This window comes from Lithobates pipiens, unplaced genomic scaffold (assembly GCF_037356315.1).
Source record: "Lithobates pipiens isolate NorthernLeopardFrog02 unplaced genomic scaffold, aLitPip1_a1.2 Scaffold_22, whole genome shotgun sequence".
NCBI classification, from domain to species: Eukaryota; Metazoa; Chordata; class Amphibia; order Anura; family Ranidae; genus Lithobates; species Lithobates pipiens.
In genome coordinates, this window is record NW_027507784.1 from 344769657 (window position 1) to 344791244 (window position 21588).

General features: G+C 46.2%; 1 protein-coding gene across 1 annotated transcript in view; it reads right to left on the bottom strand.

Annotated features, from left to right (window-relative positions):
* HSPBAP1 (HSPB1 associated protein 1) overlaps positions 1-21588 on the bottom strand; it is a 156905-nt gene that overhangs the window by 45210 nt on the left and 90107 nt on the right. Inside the window, exon 5 of the mRNA XM_077449727.1 lies at positions 17352-17523. Coding sequence (XP_077305853.1) covers positions 17352-17523 — 172 coding nt within the window. The remainder of the gene's footprint in view (positions 1-17351; positions 17524-21588) is intronic.

Here is a 21588-nt window from a genome sequence, read left to right on the forward strand (position 1 = left end):
AGGGTTTAGCCTAAAGGATGGAGTTAAGGACTGCACTAAGGTTCGCAGTTTGGGTTAGAGGGATACAGTTAGGGGGTTAGGTTGACGTTTGTGGTTTGGGCTTAGCTTGAGGGATATAGTTGGGTTTAGGTTGATGGCGTTAGGGGTTAGCCTGAAGGATGGGATTAATAGCTACGTTGCCATTTGCGGTTTGGGATATAGAGATACCATTAGGGGCTAGGTTGACATTTGCGATTTGGGATAGAGAGATACCCTCAGGGGTTAGGTTGACCTTTGTGGTTTGGGCTTAGTTTGAGGGATACGGTTGGGTTTAGGTTGGTGGTTGGTTGGGGTTAAAGATTATCTTGAGGGATAGAGTTGATGGTGTGTAATCGATTTCTCAGGGATAGTTAGGCATTAGAGTGATAGTTGGAGTATAAAAATTAACTTGAAGGATAGAGTTATGCAGGCCATACACGGTCGAATTTCGAACGAATTTTCTTTTCAAAATCAGAAAATTCGTTTTTTTTGTGATCCGATGATGCCACCGTTGATTTTCGAAATTCGGCCGACCAAGCCTTCAATTTCACCTCATGTTGCTACAGAAAAGAATTTTCTTGGCCGGGAATCTTCTTTTCTCTCCGTAAATTTTCTTTTATCTCTGTACATTTTCTTTTCTTATTACGTTTCTCGCACGATTCTCCCATCATTGATTAGAAAATCGTTTGTTTCTCTAAAAATTTCCAACATGTCCAATTCCTCAAATTTTATTTCCGCACGAAAATCGGCTGTTGCTGCAGCCCCACTAATGGTGCGAAATTCATACGAAAATTCTTAGATACGATTTTCGAAAGAAAATTCTTTCGAAATTCGAACTGTGGCCGACTGTGGCCGGAACTATGGTCGGCATTAGGGATTAGCCTGAGGGATACAGTCACAGGTTGGTTTGATGCAGTGGCGTAACTAGAACCTTCAGGGCCCCGATGCAAGAAACCATGAAGGGCCCCCCTGAACCCCAGCCAGGGCCCTTCCCTCCAACTCCGGCGGTGGAACTCCAGGGCGTGGACACAGGTATGACCTTTGTGAGCCCTGTAGTTCCACCACTGGTATCAGTAGTTTTTTTTTTTTTTTTTTACATTTTTAAGTTCCCCATTGGGGGACTGTCCCTAGGCAGGATTGGGTCCCCATCCCCAGAAGAGATGAGGTCATTTTCTCCAGGGCAGATGAAGTTACTGACCCCAAGTGAGAAGGGGTCCCTGTCCCCAGGGGAGGTGGGGGTCCCTGTCCCCACGTGAGAAGGGGTCCCTGTCCCCGGGGGAGGTGGGGGTCCCTGTCCCCACGTGAGAAGGGGTCCCTGTCCCCAGAGGGATATGGAGGGGGTATGTAATAGTGTGTGCTAGCTGCCTATGCTGCTGCCGGCCATATGTAGAGGGGGTTGCATGGGCCCCCTGCATCACAGGGCCCAGTTGCGGTTGCGACTGCTGCACCCCCTATAGTTACGCCCCTGGTTTGATGGTTGAGGATATAGATAAATTTAGGACATAGAGTTAGATAGATGGCCGATGGCCCATCCCAGATTTCATGATTAGATTGAGGATTGCGGTTAAAGATTAGATTAAAGAATATGGTAAGGGATTAGGCTGAGGGATAGAGTTGGGTAAATATTAAAGGGGAGGGCCACCCTGAAAAACAAAAAATTTTTAAAAAATTACAAAAAATCGAAAAAAAAAAAAATGAAAAAAAATTTTTTTTTTTACTTACCAGAAATGCCTGTTGCTAGGCACTTTATCCTAATCTTCCTCTTCCTCGGAGATCTTCTGTCTTCGTCGCGGCGTCTTCTGGGTAATGAGTCGCGCTGTGTTCTGGGAACTGTGTGTTCCAGAACACAGCGCGTCCCATTCAGAAAGCGCTGCGGGACTCGCGCATGCGCAGTAGGAAACGGGCAGTGAAGCCATAAGGCTCCGCTGCCTGTTTCCCTTACAAGGGATGGCGGCGCCGGGACCCGAGGGACGGGTCGGCCTCGGGCGGCCGACATCGCGGGCGCCCTGGACAGGTGAGTGTGTTTATTAAGTCAGCAGCTGCAGTGTTTGCAGCTGCTGACTTTTTTTTTTTTTTTTTTATAACCGGCCCTCCGCTTTAAGGCGACAGTAAGCATTACATTCTTGGAGTATCATTTTTGCTGTATGGAAAGATCACGGTTTCTTTAAGCCCCAGTGCTGAATCAAATACAGAATGAAAATCCAATCATTCACAATGTATTGCAAATAAAAGCATCTGTGTGCCAAAACGAATCCTCTGGCTAAATTCACGGAGGGAAAAGTACTATGTACCAAACATACAAGCTTCTTATACTTGAAGACTGACGTCATATTCCGCAAAGCTCTATAACACAGCCAGCTCCGTCTCACAGAGGGGAATATAGCCAGGAATATACCGATCTTTAGAATGCCGATCCAGAGAGAACACAATATTCCCCCACCTTTTACCACCCCGCTAATCCTGTTAGAGAATTGAGCCGTTACAATACAACCTGATTTCACCAAGCCGCTAATGAGGCGGAAAAGTTACATTTCCCTAAAATAAAAAAAGAGACCTCCAGAAATTACAGAGCGGAAAAAAAATAAAATACAAAGTTCTGAGCTCTGAAGAGGCCGCAGGACCAGCAGGGAAAATTGCATCTCATAATGCTTTAGGAAAACCTAATGTACAGGTTTCTTTTCATAACTGAGCTTCCTATGAATAACACACAGATAGACATAAACGTTCTGACATCTGAAGGAACTCGAGATATCTGACAATGGATCCTTTACTGCAGGCAGAGCTAACATTTGTTATTGCGCTAACAGTATGTGGTCGTCATCCCACTGGGGGGGCAAAAATAGCCGGACAGTCGCCTTTTTCAACTGTTTTCTCTATACACAGTATATATTCTGCTCCTTGCTATTTCAACCAGAATCCTGCAGAAGGTGCCATCGGATGACAATCTCACTGCTTGACTGGACTAAAACTTGGGGTATTGGATGTGGTACCAAGTAGGCTGAGGTTTCTTACTTTAAATAGGGCAACTCCCACACCCTACTCCAGACTAAGGTGCCTGAGGGAATCTCTTGCGGTTGGACACTCCAACTTCCCCACCAACCATTTCAGACTAAAGCAACACGAACGGAAGGTGCAAGAGGAGCAATGTGCCCCAGTTTAAGAAATAGCTTAGAGGATAGTTTATTAGTTGGGGTTAGGGATTAGGCATTAGGTTGATTGTTGGCATTGGGCCAAGCAATAGAGTATGGTTGGGTTAGTAGCTGGGGTGAAAAATTAGGCTGTGGAATAGAGTTAGGGGCTAAAATGATGGTTACAGTTATGGATTAGGCTGTGCAGTAAAGTAAGGGGTTGGGTTGATGGTTGGGGTTAGGCTGGGGGTTAGAGTTGGAAGTTAGGTTGAGGGGTGGTGTTAAGGATTAGGCTGTTGGACAGAGTCAGGTTTTGGGTTGATGGTTGGGGTTAGGCTGGGGATTAGAGTTGGAAGTTAGGTTGAGGGGTGGTATTAAGGATTAGGCAGTTGGACAGAGTCAGGGTTTGGGTTGATGGTTGGGGTTAAGCGGAGGGATTGATTTAGAGATTAGGTTGCTTGTTGGGGGTTAGAGATTAATTCAATGAACAAGGTTAGGAGTTAGGTTGATGGTTTAGGTTAGACATTAGACTGTGAAATAGAGTTAGGAGATACATTGATGGTTGGGGTTAGGGATTAGGCTGTGGGCAATAGAGCTGGCGGTTAGGGTAATGGTTTGGATTATGCCGTGGGATCGAGTTAGGGGTTAGGTTGAAGGTTGGGGTAAACCTGAGGGATAGAGTTAGGGGTTAGGTTGATGGTTGGGGTCAGGTTGAGGTTTGGCGCATTGGGCAGCAAGTGCTTTTAATCAGCTGTAGCCAAGGTGCAAAATACGTTCAGCCAGCCATAGCCTCTGATTGGTGACAATATCTTGTTGACATCTTTCTCCATACCGCCATCTCATTGAGATTTAACACTTCTGAGGTAGGTAAAGTATTCAACTTCCTCAGTGATCTGGCCTTCAAGTATTATTCCAAGTTTGTCTGTTGGTTTACCTCTGAAGAGATAGAGGTTAGGCTGTTGGTTGGGATTAGGCTCCATGCACACTGAAGCTCAAAAAAGCTTTTTCTGGACGCCAGATTGCTGGCAGAAAACGCTGGTTGAAAAACTTGCTTTTAACAGCGTTTTGTACTAGCGTTTATGAGCGTTTATTAGCGTTTATGGGCGTTTTCAATAAAAATACACAGAGGACACTCCAAAAATCCCACAGTACATTCCAAACTCCCACAATGCATTGAAGAAATAGAATGCCGAACACTAATTAACGCGCGTTTATGAGCGTTTATAAGCGTTTATCAGCGTTTGTCATTTTTTGGCGGTGAAAAACGGCACTTTGAACGCAAATTTCTGGCGTTCAGAAAAAAGCCCATAAACTCCACTGCTCATTAAAGCTGAAAAACGTCCATGTGTGCATGGACACATAGGCTAATATAGAGTGGAGTTTATGGGCTTTTACAAAAAACGCCCAAACTCCAATAAACTGCAGTTTATCAGCTCCAGTGTGCATGGAGCCTTAGGCTGTGGGATAGAAGTTAGGTTGATATTTGGGTTAGGCTGAGTTATAGAGTTTGAGGTTTGGTTGATAGTTGGATTGCGGTTTAGGTATAGAGTTAGGGGGTTAGGTGGATGTTTGGGGTTAGGATGGGGCATAGAGTTTGAGGCTTGATCAATGGTTGGGATTAGGTTTAGGGATAAAGTTAGGTTGATGGTTGGGGTTAGGCTGAGGTATAGAGTTTGGGCTTAGGTTTAAGGATAGAGTTAGGGGTTAAGGTGATGGTTTGGATTAGGCTGAGGTATAAAGTTTGAGGCATGATTGATGGCTGGGATAAGGTTTAGGAATAGGATTAGGGGTATCTTGTGGACATCTTTCTCTGTACCCCTATCTCATTGAGTTTTAACACTTCTGAGGTAGGTAGAGTTCAACTTCCTCAGTGATCTGGTCTTAAAGCATTATTACAAGTTTGTCTGCTGGTTTACCTCTGTAGAGATCAAGGTTAGGCTGTTGGTTGGGATTAGGAATTAGGCTCTGCGATTGAGTTAGAGGTTAGGTTGATGGTTGGGGTTAGGCTGAGGTACAACGTTTGAGGCTTGATTGATGGTTGGGATTAGGTTTAGGGATAAAGTTAGGTTGATGGTTGGGGTTAGGCTGAGGTACGGAGTTGGAGGTTTAATTGACGGTTGGGATTAGGTTTAGGGATAAAGTTAGGTTGATGGTTGGGGTTAGGCTGAGGTACAACGTTTGAGGCTTGATTGATGGTTGGGATTAGGTTTAGGGATAAAGTCAGGTTGATGGTTGGGGTTAGGCTGAGGTACAGAGTTGGAGGTTTAATTGATGGTTGGGATTAGGTTTAGGGATAGATTTAGGGGCTAGGTTGATGGTTGGGGTTAGGCTGATGTATAGAGTTTTTTGAGTGATGGTTGCAAAGGGTTAGCCTGAGGTATAGCACTTGAGGTTTAAATGATGGTTAAGATTAGGTTTAGGGATAGAGCTATGGATTAGGCTGATGGTTGGGGTTAGGCTGAGGCATAGAATTAGAAGTTAGGTTGATGTTAGAGATTAGCATGAAGGATGGGTTGGGGTTAGAGATTAGCACATGTTTATGAGCAGGGCAACCTTTTCTGCTTCCTTCTCTAAACTCTTTGTCAGATGCAGACCAGGTTTTGTTTCCGATAGTGGCACAATGTCAGCTGCAAAATCAAGATCTGCGAGTTGGGATTGTTCTTTCTATGGGTTTCCAAAACCTGCAGCGTTTGCCATTGCTTTCTCCTTAAATGCAATTTTTTAATCTCTGGAAACCATAGAAACAATTTGGTTAAACCCAACATTTCACATCAAGGACCTTAAAGCCCAGAATGTAGAATTGCTCCAGCTGCACCCATGAGAGACAAAGCAGCAGGCTAACGAACACACCGACTTTCAGCTGCTGATCACCCTCATTTGACATTAACCACCTCCCATAGGTCCAGGTCAATGATGGCCAACCTTGGCACCCCAGATGTTTTAGAATTACATTTTACTTGATGCTCAACTACACTGCAGAGTGCGCATGAGCATCATGGAAAATGTAGTTCCAAAACATCTGGGGTGCCAAGGTTCGCCATCACTGGTCTAGGTCTTCTTGTTAGCTAAAGACCCTTGAATAGAATTGGCCCGGTAAGTAAGGTCCGTATTACTTTGGTCATGTTCAAGTTCAGAAGCCCTTCATAGACCTAAAACTGAACTCCTCCATCGTTTCAGTACCATGGCTATCACAAGCAGTGCATCGTAAAACACCAGGTTCCTTTAGGTTAATGGACCCTTTAGATGTCTGACCACCAGATGCGCCATTAGTTTGCCCGGCATGGATGAGGTTGATCCGGCAGAGGAAGTCACCATAAATTAGCTTAGATTTATGTGTTACATTTCATTGTGTTTAACAGCAAATGGATGCCGTTAGTATCTCAGCAGTCCTCCCAATTTTCTCAGGAGGCCCGAGAGAGATTGGATTATGTGACTGGTTGTAAGGAAAGCACTGCATGCCAGCGCCATCTCATCGCAAATTCCGCCGCTTCCCAGGTGGTGGGAACAGAAAGCACTTTACTTTTATTACCATCAAATGAAAGCGAAGCGCCTGCCTGACACACTTACAAGGCCAATTCTCTCCGGTTACAGAAATTAGGTATAACGATATCTGAAGGATGACCAGACATATCCCATTGGGAGAATGATACCTAAGCCATCTATGTATTGGGGGGGGGGGGGGGGGGGGAATGTAATTACCGCTTCCAATATACTGATCCAAGCAATGCATTGAGCATCAGAGGTAGCCTAAGCACTTGCAAACCTGTACCCTGCAAGCCTGCTGTGGAACTACTAATCCCAGCAATCTAGCCAGAGGAATCCTAAACCTTGATTCATGGTTGGAATTAGGTTGTTGGTTGGGGTTAGGCTGAGGTATAGATTTTGAGGTGCAATTGTTTGTTGGGCTTAGGTTTAGGGAAGGAGTCATGTGTTTGTTTTGATAGCTGGGGTTAGGCTGAGGTATAGAGTTTGATGTGCAATTGTTTGTTGGGATTAGGTTTAGGGAAGGAGCCATGTGTTTGTTTTGATAGCTGGGGTTAGGCTGAGGTATAGTTTGAGGTGCAATTGTTTGTTGGGCTTAGGTTTAGGGAAAGAGTTATGTGTTTGTTTTGATAGCTGGGGTTAGGCTGAGGTATAGAGTTTGAGGTGCAATGGTTTGTTGGGCTTAGGTTTAGGGAAGGAGTCATGTGTTTGTTTTGATAGCTGGGGTTAGGCTGAGATATAGAGTTTGATGTGCAATTGTTTGTTGGGCTTAGGTTTAGGGAAGGAGTCATGTGTTTGTTTTGATAGCTGGGGTTAGGCTGAGGTATAGAGGTTGAGGTGCAATTGTTTGTTGGGCTTAGGTTTAGGGAAGGAGTCATGTGTTTGTTTTGATAGCTGGGGTTAGGCTGAGGTATAAAGTTTGAGGTGCAATTGTTTGTTGGGCTTAGGTTTAGGGAAGGAGTCATGTGTTTGTTTTGATAGCTGGGGTTAGGCTGAGGTATAGAGGTTGAGGTGCAATTGTTTGTTGGGCTTAGGTTTAGGGAAGGAGTCATGTGTTTGTTTTGATAGCTGGGGTTAGGCTGAGGTATAAAGTTTGAGGTGCAATTGTTTGTTGGGCTTAGGTTTAGGGAAGGAGTCATGTGTTTGTTTTGATAGCTGGGGTTAGGCTGAGGTATAGAGGTTGAGGTTTGATTGATGGTTGGGATTAGGTTTAGAAATAGAGAACGGTGTTCCGTCGATGGCTGGGGTTAAGCTGAGGTGTGGAATTTGAGGTTTGATTGATGGTAGGGCTTAGGTATAGGGATAATGTTAGAGGTCAGGTCAATGGTTGAGGTTAGGCTGAGGTGTAAAGTTTTAGGCTTGATTTATGGCTGGGAATTGGTTTGGAGATAGAGTTAGGGGTTAGGTTGTTGGTTGGGGATAGGCTGAGGTATAGAGTTTGAGGCTTGATTGGTGGCTGTGAATTGGTTTAGGGATTGAAGTTTAAACGATTAGGCTTAGTGATAGGGTTATGGGGGCATCCGCTTAGAACAGGACATGCAAGCTGGACCTTTAACCCTTTATATGGTCCCTTCTCTTATGTGACAGATGAGCAGGTCTGACCATAAAAAACAAAATGTAATGTAAAGAGGGGGCTTTGTCTGCTCTGCTCCTGCATAGGCTTGATGAAAATGAAAACACGTTGATTGAAATACTAAAAAAAAAAAAAAAGTAAAGCTCTCTATAATAAACCCTCTAATTTTCCTCCACAAAAAGAGCTTTCATGCTATTTATAATACGGCCTTCAAAACACTCATTTTAACCCGGCAGATCCGAAATCCCGCGCTCCGGCTGTCATCTTGCCGGGCGGATTAGTATCCCGTCAAATGTGGGAGACAGCTCCGCCATCGGAAAGCCTTATAAATAAGGTCATTAGTGTCAGTTATTATGGGATGGAGGCACTTTATCTGTTCTTAGATACAAATTACACTAATGAACTGATCTTTAGAGGGTTTTATTCAGGTACAAAAAGGTTTATAAAACTTCTGAGGCCATCAGAGTCTAATGTTCCTGAAGGAAAAAGTCAGACTAATTCCAACGCGAGAGTCTGAACTCCGAAAGTAGGCCAGACCGGTTCCATGCTCACCTTAGCAGAGGATTATGGGAAATGTGGAGGAGGTTGCCCTGGTGGGTTTAAAGTTCCATAGCCAACATCACAGCTCCATGTCTCCTGTAATGGGGAATTATGGGTGATGAGGAGGAGGTTGCCCTAGTGGGTTTATATTTCCATAGCCGACATCACAGCTCCATGTCTCCTGTAATGAGGAATTATGGGTAATGAGGAGGAGGTTGCCCTAGTGGGTTTATATTTCCATAGCCGACATCACAGCTCCATGTCTCCTGTAATGAGGAATTATGGGTAATGAGGAGGAGGTTGCCCTGGTGGCTTTATATTTCCATAGCCAACATCACAGCTCCATGTCTCCTGTAATGGGGAATTATGGGTGATGAGGAGGAGGTTGCCCTGGTGGCTTTATATTTCCATAGCCAACATCCCAGCTCCATGTCTCCTGTAATGAGGAATTATGGGTAATGAGGAGGAGGTTGCCCTGGTGGCTTTATATTTCCATAGCCAACATCCCAGCTCCATGTCTCCTGTAATGGGGAATTATGGGTGATGAGGAGGAGGTTGCCCTGGTGGCTTTATATTTCCATAGCCGACATCACAGCTCCATGTCTCCTGTAATGGGGAATTATGGGTAATGAGGAGGAGGTTGCCCTGGTGGGTTTAAAGTTCCATAGCCAACATCCCAGCTCCATGTCTCCTGTAATGGGGAATTATGGGTGATGTGGAGGAGGTTGCCCTAGTGGGTTTATATTTCCATAGCCGACATCACAGCTCCATGTCTCCTGTAATGAGGAATTATGGGTGATGAGGAGGAGGTTGCCCTGGTGGCTTTATATTTCCATAGCCGACATCACAGCTCCATGTCTCCTGTAATGGGGAATTATGGGTAATGAGGAGGAGGTTGCCCTGGTGGCTTTATATTTCCATAGCCGACATCACAGCTCCATGTCTCCTGTAATGGGGAATTATGGGTAATGAGGAGGAGGTTGCCCTGGTGGCTTTATATTTCCATAGCCGACATCACAGCTCCATGTCTCCTGTAATGGGGAATTATGGGTGATGAGGAGGAGGTTGCCCTGGTGGGTTTAAAGTTCCATAGCCAACATCACAGCTCCATGTCTCCTGTAATGGGGAATTATGGGTGATGAGGAGGAGGTTGCCCTGGTGGGTTTAAAGTTCCATAGCCAACATCCCAGCCCTGGTGGGTTTATATTTCCATAGCCGACATCACAGCTCCATGCCTTCTGTAATGGGGAATTATGGGTAAGGAGGCAAAAAAAATCCAAGCCAAGATTGGTCAAGCAGCATTGTCCTCCTGCAGGAAAGTTTGGCCAGAGGTGCGCGGGGGGGGGGGGGGCGCCGGTGACACTCGGAATGGTTCGGAGCTGTTCGGAAATACTCGGAATCACTCGGAAATACTGCGTTCCCGAGCCTTTCCGAGGGTTTCCAAGTTCAGCCGAACTGTCCCCGAGTTTTTCCGAGGTTCTCCGGCGCCCCTCCTCCTCTGGTCACATGCGGTATTGCATGCAATAGAAGTCTGCGGGAACGAATTATCTTCACTTCCATTGACTTCTATGGGGAAACTCGCTTTGATATGCGAGTGCTTTGGATTACAAGCCTTGGATTATGCTCGTAATCCAAGGTTCCACTGTATTTATAAGGTTTTCTTTTGTCACAGCAAATAACACCAACGTGTTTCGGAGACTAGTTAGTTATTCTCCCTTCATCAGAGCTTATAATGATAGAGGAGGGTGTTAAAAAAAAAGAAAACAAAACAAAAACGGACCACAGTGGGGTTCCTTAGTATATAAGGCCAACAACCTGAATAAGCTTACTAGATCCTATTTTTTTCCCAATCTCATCTATCTTTATAAGCCCTGATGAAGGGGGAACTACGAGTCCATGAAATGTGTTGGCTATTTTTTTTTTTTTTATTTGCTGTGACCAATAAACTCTAAATGGTCTTTTGATGACCTCGAGAAATTTACAAAAATGAGTGATCACCTCAGGAGTCCATTATTGTTAATTGCGGATAAAGTTCAGACTACAGGAACTTAAAAAAATATTCAACCTATTTCGGGAGCCAAAAATCGACCCCCCTTCATCAGGGCTTGGAAAAGAGCTGAAGGGACTTCCTATAGGACTCTTCATTTACAAAAAATCCAGAATAGTGTTCGATACCAGGGGAAAAAAAAAAAAAAAAAGACTTGAAAGTCACCATTGATGTGTCCTGTAAAAATCGTGCAGTTGGCATGGTCTTCTCCAGCGCACATCAATAGACCCCCCTTCATCAGGGCTTTTAGTGGGACCACTGTGGGGGCTTCTTTAAAGGATTGCTGTGCAAAAAAGGCTGCTAGTCTAGTGACCTAAAAATAAAAATGTAATCGGTGTTGATTTTTTTCAAATCTCATCTATTTTTATAAACCCTGATGAAGGGGGACTAGTGAGCCAATGAAGCGTATTGGCTATTTGAGATTTGCTGCGACCAATAAATACTTACTGGGCTTTCAGTGACTTCAAGCATTCAACAAAAATCAGTGCTATCCAGTTGTCTTAACAGTCCATAAACATTTATAGATGATACATTTTATACAACAGAAAGATTAAAAAAAAAAAAAAAAAAAAGTTATCTTACAGGTTTCGGGGATCATTTACAATCCGCCTTCATCAGGGCTTGAAAAAGAGAGGAACGGACTTCCTATAGGACTTTTTTTTTTACAAAAACTCCAGAATAGTGTTCTATACCAGGGAGGAAAAAAGACTTGAAAGTCACTAATGATGTGTGCTGAAATGGTTCCTTCCAGCACACGTCAATAGACCCCCTTCATCAGGGTGGAGACGGTAGGCAGAGCACGACAGAGCAGATCTAGAAAAAAGGGGGCCACAATGGGGTTCCTTAGGGCAAGTAAGGATGTTAGCCTGGCAACCTGATAAAGCCTTAATTGGTCCCGTTTTTTTTTTTGTTGTTCAAATCTCACCTACTTCTATAAGCCCTGATGAAGGGGGACTGGTGAGCCCATGAAACATGTTGCCTGCCTGTCTTACATTTGCTGAGAACGATAAAGATTTACTGGTCTTCCAATGATAAGTTGACAAAAATGAGCACCAGCCGGTCATTTTAAAAGTCCATAATCATCTGTTGCTGATAAAATTCAGGCCACAGGAAGTAAAAAAAAAAATCCAACACGTTTCGGGCGCCAAAATGAATCCCCCTTTATCAGGGCTTGGGAAAGGGTTGAACTGATTTCCTATAGGACTCTATTTACAAACACTTTAGAATAGTGAATAGCAGAGGATATACCCGAGAATACTTCTATACTGGAGGGAATGACCTCGAAAGCCACCATTGACCCTTACTGGAAAGAAATCGTGCAGCTGTATGGATGTCATTAATGACTTTCAAGGCCTTTCCTCTGCTATTCGCTCTTCTGAAGCCCTTTTTAAATATAAATATAGATTCTTATATTAAGTCCGTTCAGCTCTTTTTCAAGCCCTGATGAAGGTGAATTAGGTTCGGCCCCTGAAACGCATTGGTTACCTTTTACCTTCCTGCTGTCTGAATTTTCTTGGCAATAGCAATGGCAGCGCCGCTCGTTCTACACCGCTTGGTAGGATTTTTGCACAATAAATGATTATGAACTCCTAAAATGACCGGCTGCGGCCAATTTTTGTCGATATCACTTTTTTTTTTCCAGCAGAAGCTTCCTGGCCATGTCTTTTTTTGACCCTGAAATGCGTTGGTTACCTCTTACCTTTCCATTGTTTAAATATTCTCAACAATTACGGGCTCCTAAAATGACTGGCTGGTGCTCATTTTTTGTCTATTCCATTTGGATTTCTCTGGGGGGGGGGCTTCTGCTTTGTGGTAGAGATGGCAAGTTTTATTTTCGGACTCCAGCTACGCATTTCTACTTCTTTTTGGACTTTTGTTGACCTCAAGGTGTTCCCGTCTCGCTATTAGTGATTTTCTGAGAATATTTCCAGGCCCGCCTGCCTTTGTCCAATCCCTCTATAGAGGGTGCAGCACGTCTTTTGAAGCGAGGTGCTTTGTACCGTCTCCGACGCATTGCGATATCGTCTGAGCCGGCGATATCATTGTGTCAATGTCTCTCTTCTTGGCAGAAAGTCTTTCCTGGTGACAAATGTCACCCTGTGTCTTCCCCCCACTCCCACCTTCCCGGACTTCCATCTCAGAATCGCCCGTCAGCGTCTTCTCTTTGGAATCAGGCAGTGCGAATGTGCGGCGTGACCAGCAGGTGGCGCTCCGTCTGTGTCTATCACAACCATGAGGGAATAATCACACACAACTCTTATACAATGCATCAGGATCGATTTCCTGCGAACGTTTCTGGCTGCCGCGTGCATGAGAAGTTTTCACGGTAATTGACAGGTGCGGAGCTTCAGCGATCAGTCTGAGCGGAGTGCCTCCATCTGCCACCCGCACGCCCGCCAGGCGCCGCTCCCAAATAAAAGCCACCCAATGACGGGATCCAAAACTCCACATGATAAATCTGATCGTTCGCTACGATTGCGGCGCGAGAAGAGACGACGGAAGGGCGGTGCTCTCCTGACATGGAAGATCAAGTGCTCAGAAACAGATACATCGGACATATATGGCGATTCGTAGAATCACAGACGCCTCCCACTTTTGTAAGATTTGGGTATTTTATGCACCAATCGCTGCGCGTCGCAATCAGCTGAACTTCTGGGAATGCGCAGTATTTTGCGGAAGACGTTAACAAGAGAAAATTGTTGGCTGTCACTGGTGGATCAGTACTGGTCAGCGCAAATACACTCGCCGGCTACCTTATTAGGTCACCCTAGCTAGTAGTGGGTTGGACCCCCTTTTATTAGGTCCACCTTGATTGTAGCGGGTTGGACCCCCTTTATTAGGTCCACCTTGATTGTAGCGGGTTGGACCCCCTTTATTAGGTCCACCTTGCTAGTAGCGGGCTGGACCCTCTTTATTAGGTCCCCCTTTCTAGTAGCGGGTTGGACGCTCTTTACTAGGTCCACCTTGCTAGTGGAGGGTTGGACACCCTTTATTAGGTCCACCTTGCTAGTAGCGGGTTGGACCCCCTTTCTAATAGTGGGTTGGATGCCCTTTATTAGGTCCACCTTGCTAGTAGCGGGTTGGACCCCCTTTATTAGGTCCACCTTGCTAGTAGCGGGCTGGACCCCCTTTATTAGGTCCCCCTTTCTAGTAGCGGGTTGGATGATCTTTACTAGGTCCACCTTGCTAGTAGAGGGTTGGACCCCCTTTATTAGGTCCACCTTGCTAGTAGCGGGTTGGACCTCCTTTCTAATAGTGGGTTGGATGCCCTTTATTAGGTCCACCTTGCTAGTAGCGGGCTGGACCCCCTTTATTAGGTCCACCTTTCTAGTAGCGGGTTGGACGCCCTTTATTAGGTCCACCTTGCTAGTAGCGGGTTTGACCCCCTTTCTAATAGTAGGTTGGATGCCCTTTATTAGGTCCACCTTGCTAGTAGCGGGTTGGACCCCCTTTCTAATAGTGTAGTTGGATGCCCTTTATTAGGTATACCTTGCTAGTAGAGGGTTGGACCCCCTTTATTAGGTCCACCTTGCTAGTAGCAGGCTGGATGTCCTTTATTAGGTCCCCCTTTCTAGTAGCGGGTTGGACCCCCTTTATTAGGTCCACTTTGCTAGTAGCGGGCTGGACCCCCTTTATTAGGTCCCCCTTTCTAGTAGCGGGTTGGACGCCCTTTATTAGGTGCACCTTGCTAGTAGCGGGTTGGACCCCCTTTCTAATAGTGGGTTGGATGCCCTTTATTAGGTCCACCTTGCTAGTAGCGGGCTGGACCCCCTTTATTAGGTCCCCCTTTCTAGTAGCGGGTTGGACGCTCTTTACTAGGTCCACCTTGCTAGTGGAGGGTTGGACACCCTTTATTAGGTCCACCTTGCTAGTAGCGGGTTGGACCCCCTTTCTAATAGTGGGTTGGATGCCCTTTATTAGGTCCACCTTGCTAGTAGCGGGTTGGACCCCCTTTATTAGGTCCACCTTGCTAGTAGCGGGCTGGACCCCCTTTATTAGGTCCCCCTTTCTAGTAGCGGGTTGGATGATCTTTACTAGGTCCACCTTGCTAGTAGAGGGTTGGACCCCCTTTATTAGGTCCACCTTGCTAGTAGCGGGTTGGACCTCCTTTCTAATAGTGGGTTGGATGCCCTTTATTAGGTCCACCTTGCTAGTAGCGGGTTGGACCCCCTTTATTAGGTCCACCTTGCTAGTAGCGGATTGGACCCCCTTCATTAGGTCCACCTTGCTAGTAGTGGGTTGGACCCCCTTTATTAGGCCCACCTTGCTAGTAGTGGGCTGTACCCCCTTTATTAGGTCCCCCTTTCTAGTAATGTGTTGGATGCCCTTCATTAGGTCCACCTTGCTAGTAGGGGGTTGGACCTCCTTTATAAGGTCCACTTTGCTAGTAGCAGGTTGGATCCCATTTATTAGGTCCACCTTGCTAGTAGCGGGTTGGACGCCCTTTATTATCATGGAGGCAGTTAGTCTGCTTCCTCCGGGATTATGTGCTACACCCCCATTCAAATTTGTGCGACTTATCCCAGGACATTGGACAACAAAGTCGCATGATAAGGATCGAATTGAATGAAAATGTACAGGCGGTCCGTTTTCATCCGATCTTTCCATAGAGGAGAGCGGGGCTCTGACAGGTACGTCCCTGCACAGTGAGCGGATACCGACCTGTAATCCGCTGGCTCAGTGCGGGATCAGCGGAGCGTTCTCCTCACTGAGCTAGCGGAGTCCGCAGAGCGGATCTACCCATTGCGAAATGGGCCTTAAAGTCGCAGCGACTTACAAGTAGTTCATGCAACTTGGGGGTCCCATAGACTTCAATGTTAACCTCCCAAAAGTTGCATGAAAGTCGTGCCTGAATGTTCTATATGCAACAGTGGATCCGACTTTGCAGAGGAACAGCAAATCACATCCAAGTTGCACCCATCCAAAGTTGCACTCCAAAGCGACACAAGTGTGAATGAGTAATGTTAGGTCAGGTTCACACTTTGCATGCTGGGAGTGCGGGCAAAATTGCGTGTGCTCTTTCCGTCACGCACAGAAACGAGCTGCACCTTTAGCAGACGCACTAATGCTTAATGATTCAGAACGAATTCTTAATGGCACCCCCAGGTATCTAAGACATGGATTTTCATGTGCGCCAAAATGCATGATGTCTGCGTGATTAATCGCTAAGAATTCGAAATCACGATCATTTTTTCTTCCCCAGCATGTCACGATTCTTTCTAACAAGTGCAGAGAGTTCTCACAGCTGGGAAAGAAAAAAAAAAGAAAAAATCCGGGCAGCCTGCCAAGTTTAAAGCGGAGGTCCACCCTAAAATGGACCTCCGCTCATCGGAACCCTCCCCCCCTCCGGCGCCACGATTGGCACCTTTCAGGGGGGAGGGGGGTGCAGTTACCTGGATAATCCAGGTAACTGCACCCACTTCCGGGATAGCTCTCTGCGGAAAGGGGCGTACATTACGCCCCTTTCCGCAAGTGCCCGCCCCCTTCCGCAAGTGCCCCGCTGCCTGCTGGGAAACACACAGATCCCAGAGGCAGCGGGGACCGTCCTCATTGCGCAGCGCGGCTCGCGCATGCGCAGTAGGGAACCGGGAAATGAAGCCGAAAGGCTCCATTTCCTGATTCCCATACCCAAGATGGCGGCGGCAGCACTCGAGTGTCGATCTAGAGATCGGCTTCGGGTGCCGACATCGCGGGCGCGCTGGACAGGTAAGTGTCACTATTTTAAAAGTCAGCAGCTGCAGTATTTGTAGCTGCTGACTTTAAAAAAAAAAAAAAAAAACGCGGAGTTCCGGCGGACTCCCGCTTTAATCACAACACACAAATAAGTAGAAACAAAGTATCTTCTCGTTCTTTTATCAAAGGAAAGAACTCCAATGAGGGAAGTTTAACCATTTAAAGACCAAACCTTCTTTGACATTTGTTGATTTCAAGTAAAAATCATTATTTTCTGCTAGAAAATTATTTTTAACACCCAAACATGATCTATTTTATTTTTTAGCAGAGACCCTAGAGAATAAAATGGTGGTTGTTGTAATATTTTATGTCACGCCGTTATTTGTGCAGCGGTCTTTCAGACGCATTTTTTTTTTTTTAAATGAATTATTTAATGAATTAAAAAATAAAAATAAAAAAAAATGAAACAGTAAAGTTAGCCCAATTTTTTTGTATAATATGAAAGATGTTACAGCGCGAGAATCGTGATCTTTATTCCAAGCAAAAAAATTGTGATTCCCTTTTTAGCCAAAATCGTGCGGCTCTATGTCACAGGATCAGGGACTTGAAATGAATCCCCACACTTGTAGTCACCCAATGCATGGCAACACTGGACTACAACCCCCCCCCCCCCCCCCCCCCAACACCTACACACAAACACATGGAGGATATGCACCTCCTCTTCAAGTCACACCCTCACTGGTTGCCAATTTATTTTCCTGAATTTGAATAATAATTAGGTAAACTTGTAAACTATTATAATAGATCCATCAAGCCCATCACTGAGCTCCAATAAGGGATGTTGCAGCCTCGCAGCAATCCGCAGTATACCGTTGCCATAGTGACGTACCTGGCCTGGGTGCAGGGTGACCACATGTGGGTGGGCATTGCAGAATGAAGGGTAGCGGCTCCGGTTGGGGTTCGCCACATTAACTCTGCTAAAAATGCTGGACTCCTCGTAGGGGATGCGGGTGGGGTACAGGTGATCCGAGTCCTCAGGGGGGAAGAGGTGCCACCTTTTCCTGAAACGCAAAGAAGGGAACGTGTGGTGGGTTGGGGTAAATTTTCTTTATTACAATCAGCACTAAAAAAACAAACAAACACACAAATATGAAACATTGCATATGAATATTGTGAATTTCTCTTTTCAGACTAAAAACTACGTACCTCAATAGCTCAAGATGAAATTTACACACAACTTATAAGTCAGGAAAGACTTCGCAAGTTGCTTTCATTTATTGGGTCGCATGTGGGAATTACCTAGGGTGGTCTACATGCAAATACAGCCTGCCTAGGAACATTCACCCCCCTCCAGACTGACTCTCCACCCATCAAGGCATTTTGATGTTTGCATAATTCCTCCCAAGATCCAGCCCACTGTTTGCATCAGGACTGAGGCCTCTTGAGAGGAGGATGCTGTGATGTTTTCAGGAAACTATGTACATTACTCTGCCGGCCGCCCCTCCCACCAGCCATATTCTGTCTCCATTGCATAGAGAAGCACAGAGATGACATCATTGGTTCCAAAATAAGGTATGCAATGTAAACAGGTTTTTGCCTTGACCTCTGCCTGGACACTGACTATTCTTGCCTGCCTCAACCTCTGCCTGGACACTGCCTAACTCATTTTGCCTGCCACCTGCCTAGACCTCTGCAAGGACACTATTCTTCCTTGCTGCCTGCCAGGCTGCTTGCCTGCCGCTTGCCTTGACCTCTGCCTGGACACTGACTATTCTTGCCTGCCTTGACTTGGACATGGAAAATTCTTGCCTGCCCCTTGCCTCAACCTCTGCCTGGACACTGCCTATTCTTGCCTGTGGCTACCATTGACCTCTGCCTGGACACGATCTAATTTTGTCTGCTGCCTGCCTCAACCTTTACCTGGACACTGACTATTCTTGCCTGACTTGACCTCTGCCTTAACACTGACTATTTTTGCCTGTGACCTGCCTGGACACAGACTATTCTTGTCTGACTAAACCTCTTCCTGAACACTGACTACTCCTGCCTGCCGCCTACCTCAACCTCTGCCTGGACACCAACTATTCTTAGCTGCTACCTGCACGAACTTCTGCCTGGGCACTTACTATTCTTGGCTGCTACCTGCATGAACCTCTGCCTGGACACTGGCTATTCTTGCCTGCTGCCTACCTCGATCTCTGCCTGGACACTGACTATTCTTGCCTGCTGCCTACCTCGATCTCTGCCTGGACACTGACAATTCCTGCCTGCTGCCTACCTCGATCTCTGCCTGGACACTGACAATTCCTGCCTGCTGCCTACCTGGATCTCTGCCTGGACAGTGACTATTCTTGCCTGCTGCCTACCTCGATCTCTGCCTGGACAGTGACTATTATTGCCTGCTGCCTACCTTGATCTCTGCCTGGACAGTGACTATTCTTGCCTGCTGCCTACCTCGATCTCTGCCTGGACAGTGACTATTCTTGCCTGCTGCCTACCTTGATCTCTGCCTGGACAGTGACTATTCTTGCCTGCTGCCTACCTTGATCTCTGCCTGGACAGTGACTATTCTTGCCTGCTGCCTACCTTGATCTCTGCCTGGACACTGACTATTTTTGCCCGTCACCTGCCTCAACCTCTGCCTGGACACTGTTCATTCTTGCCTGCTACCTACCTCCAACCCTACCTGAACACTGACTAATTTTGCCTCTGTCTGAGATTGACTATTTTTTGTCTGCCGGCTGCCTCGACCCCTGTCTGGAGATTAACAATTTATGATAAACCCACCACAAGATAAAAACCTGGTTGCAACTATGCTCAGAGATTATGTTAAACTATATTTAATTATATTTAGTCCATGTATCAGTACACATATACAAAATTGGTCTATAATATTCCCAAAAAAGAAAAATAGACATACAGCAACAAAAATATTGGCCAAGAGATAAAAGAAACTTGACACCCACTATTCTTGCCTGCTGCCTGCCTCAACCTGGACCATACATGTCTGCTGCCTGGCTCAATTTCTGCCTGGACGCTAACTAATCTTGCCTGCCACCTGCCCTAACTTCTGCCTAGACACTGACTATTCTTGCCTGCCACCTGCCCTAACTTCTGCCTAGACACTGACTATTCTTGCCTGCCACCTGCCCTAACTTCTGCCTAGACACTGACTATTCTTGCCTGCCACCTGCCCTAACTTCTGCCTAGACACTGACTATTCCTGCCTGCCGCCTGCCTTGAACTCTGTGTGGTCACTGATTAGTTATGCCTGCTGCCTGCCTTGACCTCTGCCTGGACTGTGACTATTTTTGTCTGCTGTCTGCTTCAACCTTTGCCTGGAAACCGACACTTTTTGCCTGCTGCTTCCCTCAACCTCCAGATACTGACTGTTCTTGTCGGCTGCTTGACTTGAACTCTGTCTGGACATGGACGATTAATGCCTCCAGCCTGCCTCAACCTCTGACAGAACCCTAACCAATCGTAGTACTGCTATCCTGTCTCCTAGTTATAGCCCCTTTGATTCTGCTATACCCCAATGGGGTGACCCAGAGGGCTGTGACCTGGTGGCATCTTGCAATGTAGCCCAAGGACCGCTAGGGTTATGGTCCATCAACCCTTGTGTGGTGGTCTGGCGAAGACCAAGCTGCCACATAACCTCCATGCCTCAGGTGAGCCCATGTCACCTGCCGGGGTGATGCCTATAACACAACCATAATTATTAGTAGTCCTAGTTTTGCCCATAGAGGGTCTTCGAGCTAGATGGATGCGAGATATACCAGATTTAGATATGGAGGCTTGGAGTGGCGTGTGAGATTTCCCTCTGAGATCTCTGGTTTCCTTGAGGGACCGTAGGATCCAATTTAAACTGGTTCCCCCGAGCATATATCATGCCTTATAGACTTCGAAAGATAAATCCTGGTTGCTCTTCTAAGCTTTGGAGTTGTGGAGCATCTCGGGGGGGGGATTTCAGGCACATCTTTTGCCCATATAAAACTGGTTAATCAATCAATGAATCCGGTGTGCCTAGAACCCCCAGAAAGTGAACCCCAGGATTACTGTGACAAACTGTCTGATTTTTTCATCGATAAAGTCAAAACCATCAGGAAAACAATCTGTCAGAAGAAAACATCCGACCTCAGCCAGCAAATACATAAAGAGGATGTCTGCACCAACATACCGCAACCGCCAAAATGTTCACTTTCCCCAATTACCGTGGACACCGCAAAAAACATCATTAATAAACTGCGTGACAGTACCTCACCTATTGACATCATCCCCACAAAACTACTGAAACAATTCTCCGACATCGTGGCTCCAACCATAACCCACCTCATAAACCGATCATTCCACCAAGGGATTGTTCCCAGCATCCTCAAACAAGGCATCGTCAAACCTCTACTCAAGAAACCAAACCTGGACCCTCAGGATCCAAACAACCGTAGGCCGATTACAAGCCTCAACACCATTTCTAAGATCATGGAGAAAGCTGTAGTACATCAGCTACAACTTCACCTGGATACTCACAAACTCCTGGACCCGCTGCAATCAGGCTTCCGCCCGGGTCATGGAACAGAAACAGCTCTCCTCAAGATTTGGGATGACGCCCTCGAAGCAGCAGATGACGGAGAGCCGTGTCTCCTCGTACTGCTAGACCTAAGTGCAGCGTTTGATACAGTAGATCACAATACTCCCAATCGTCCGCCTCACAGAAGTAGCCGGAGTCCAAGACATAGATCTCCAATGGTTCGCGTCCTTCCTAGGAAATCGGTTACAGACAGTGAAACTAGGAAAATTCCTCTCCGAAATTCGGGCAGTCACCTGCGGAGTCCCTCAAGGCTCTCCGTTGTCACCCGTTCTCTTCAACATTTACATTCGCCCACTCCTCCGAATCATCAGATGCTCAGATCTCAGTCACCTGCGGAGTCCCTCAAGGCTCTCCGTTGTCACCCGTTCTCTTCAACATTTACATTCGCCCACTCCTCCGAATCATCAGATGCTCAGATCTCTGCTTCCACTCTTACGCCGACGACACGCAACTTTATTTCCGGATCAATGGAAAAAAAGATCACCAACAACAACTTGAAAACTGCCTCAAATCAATAGAGGACTGGATGACCACCAAC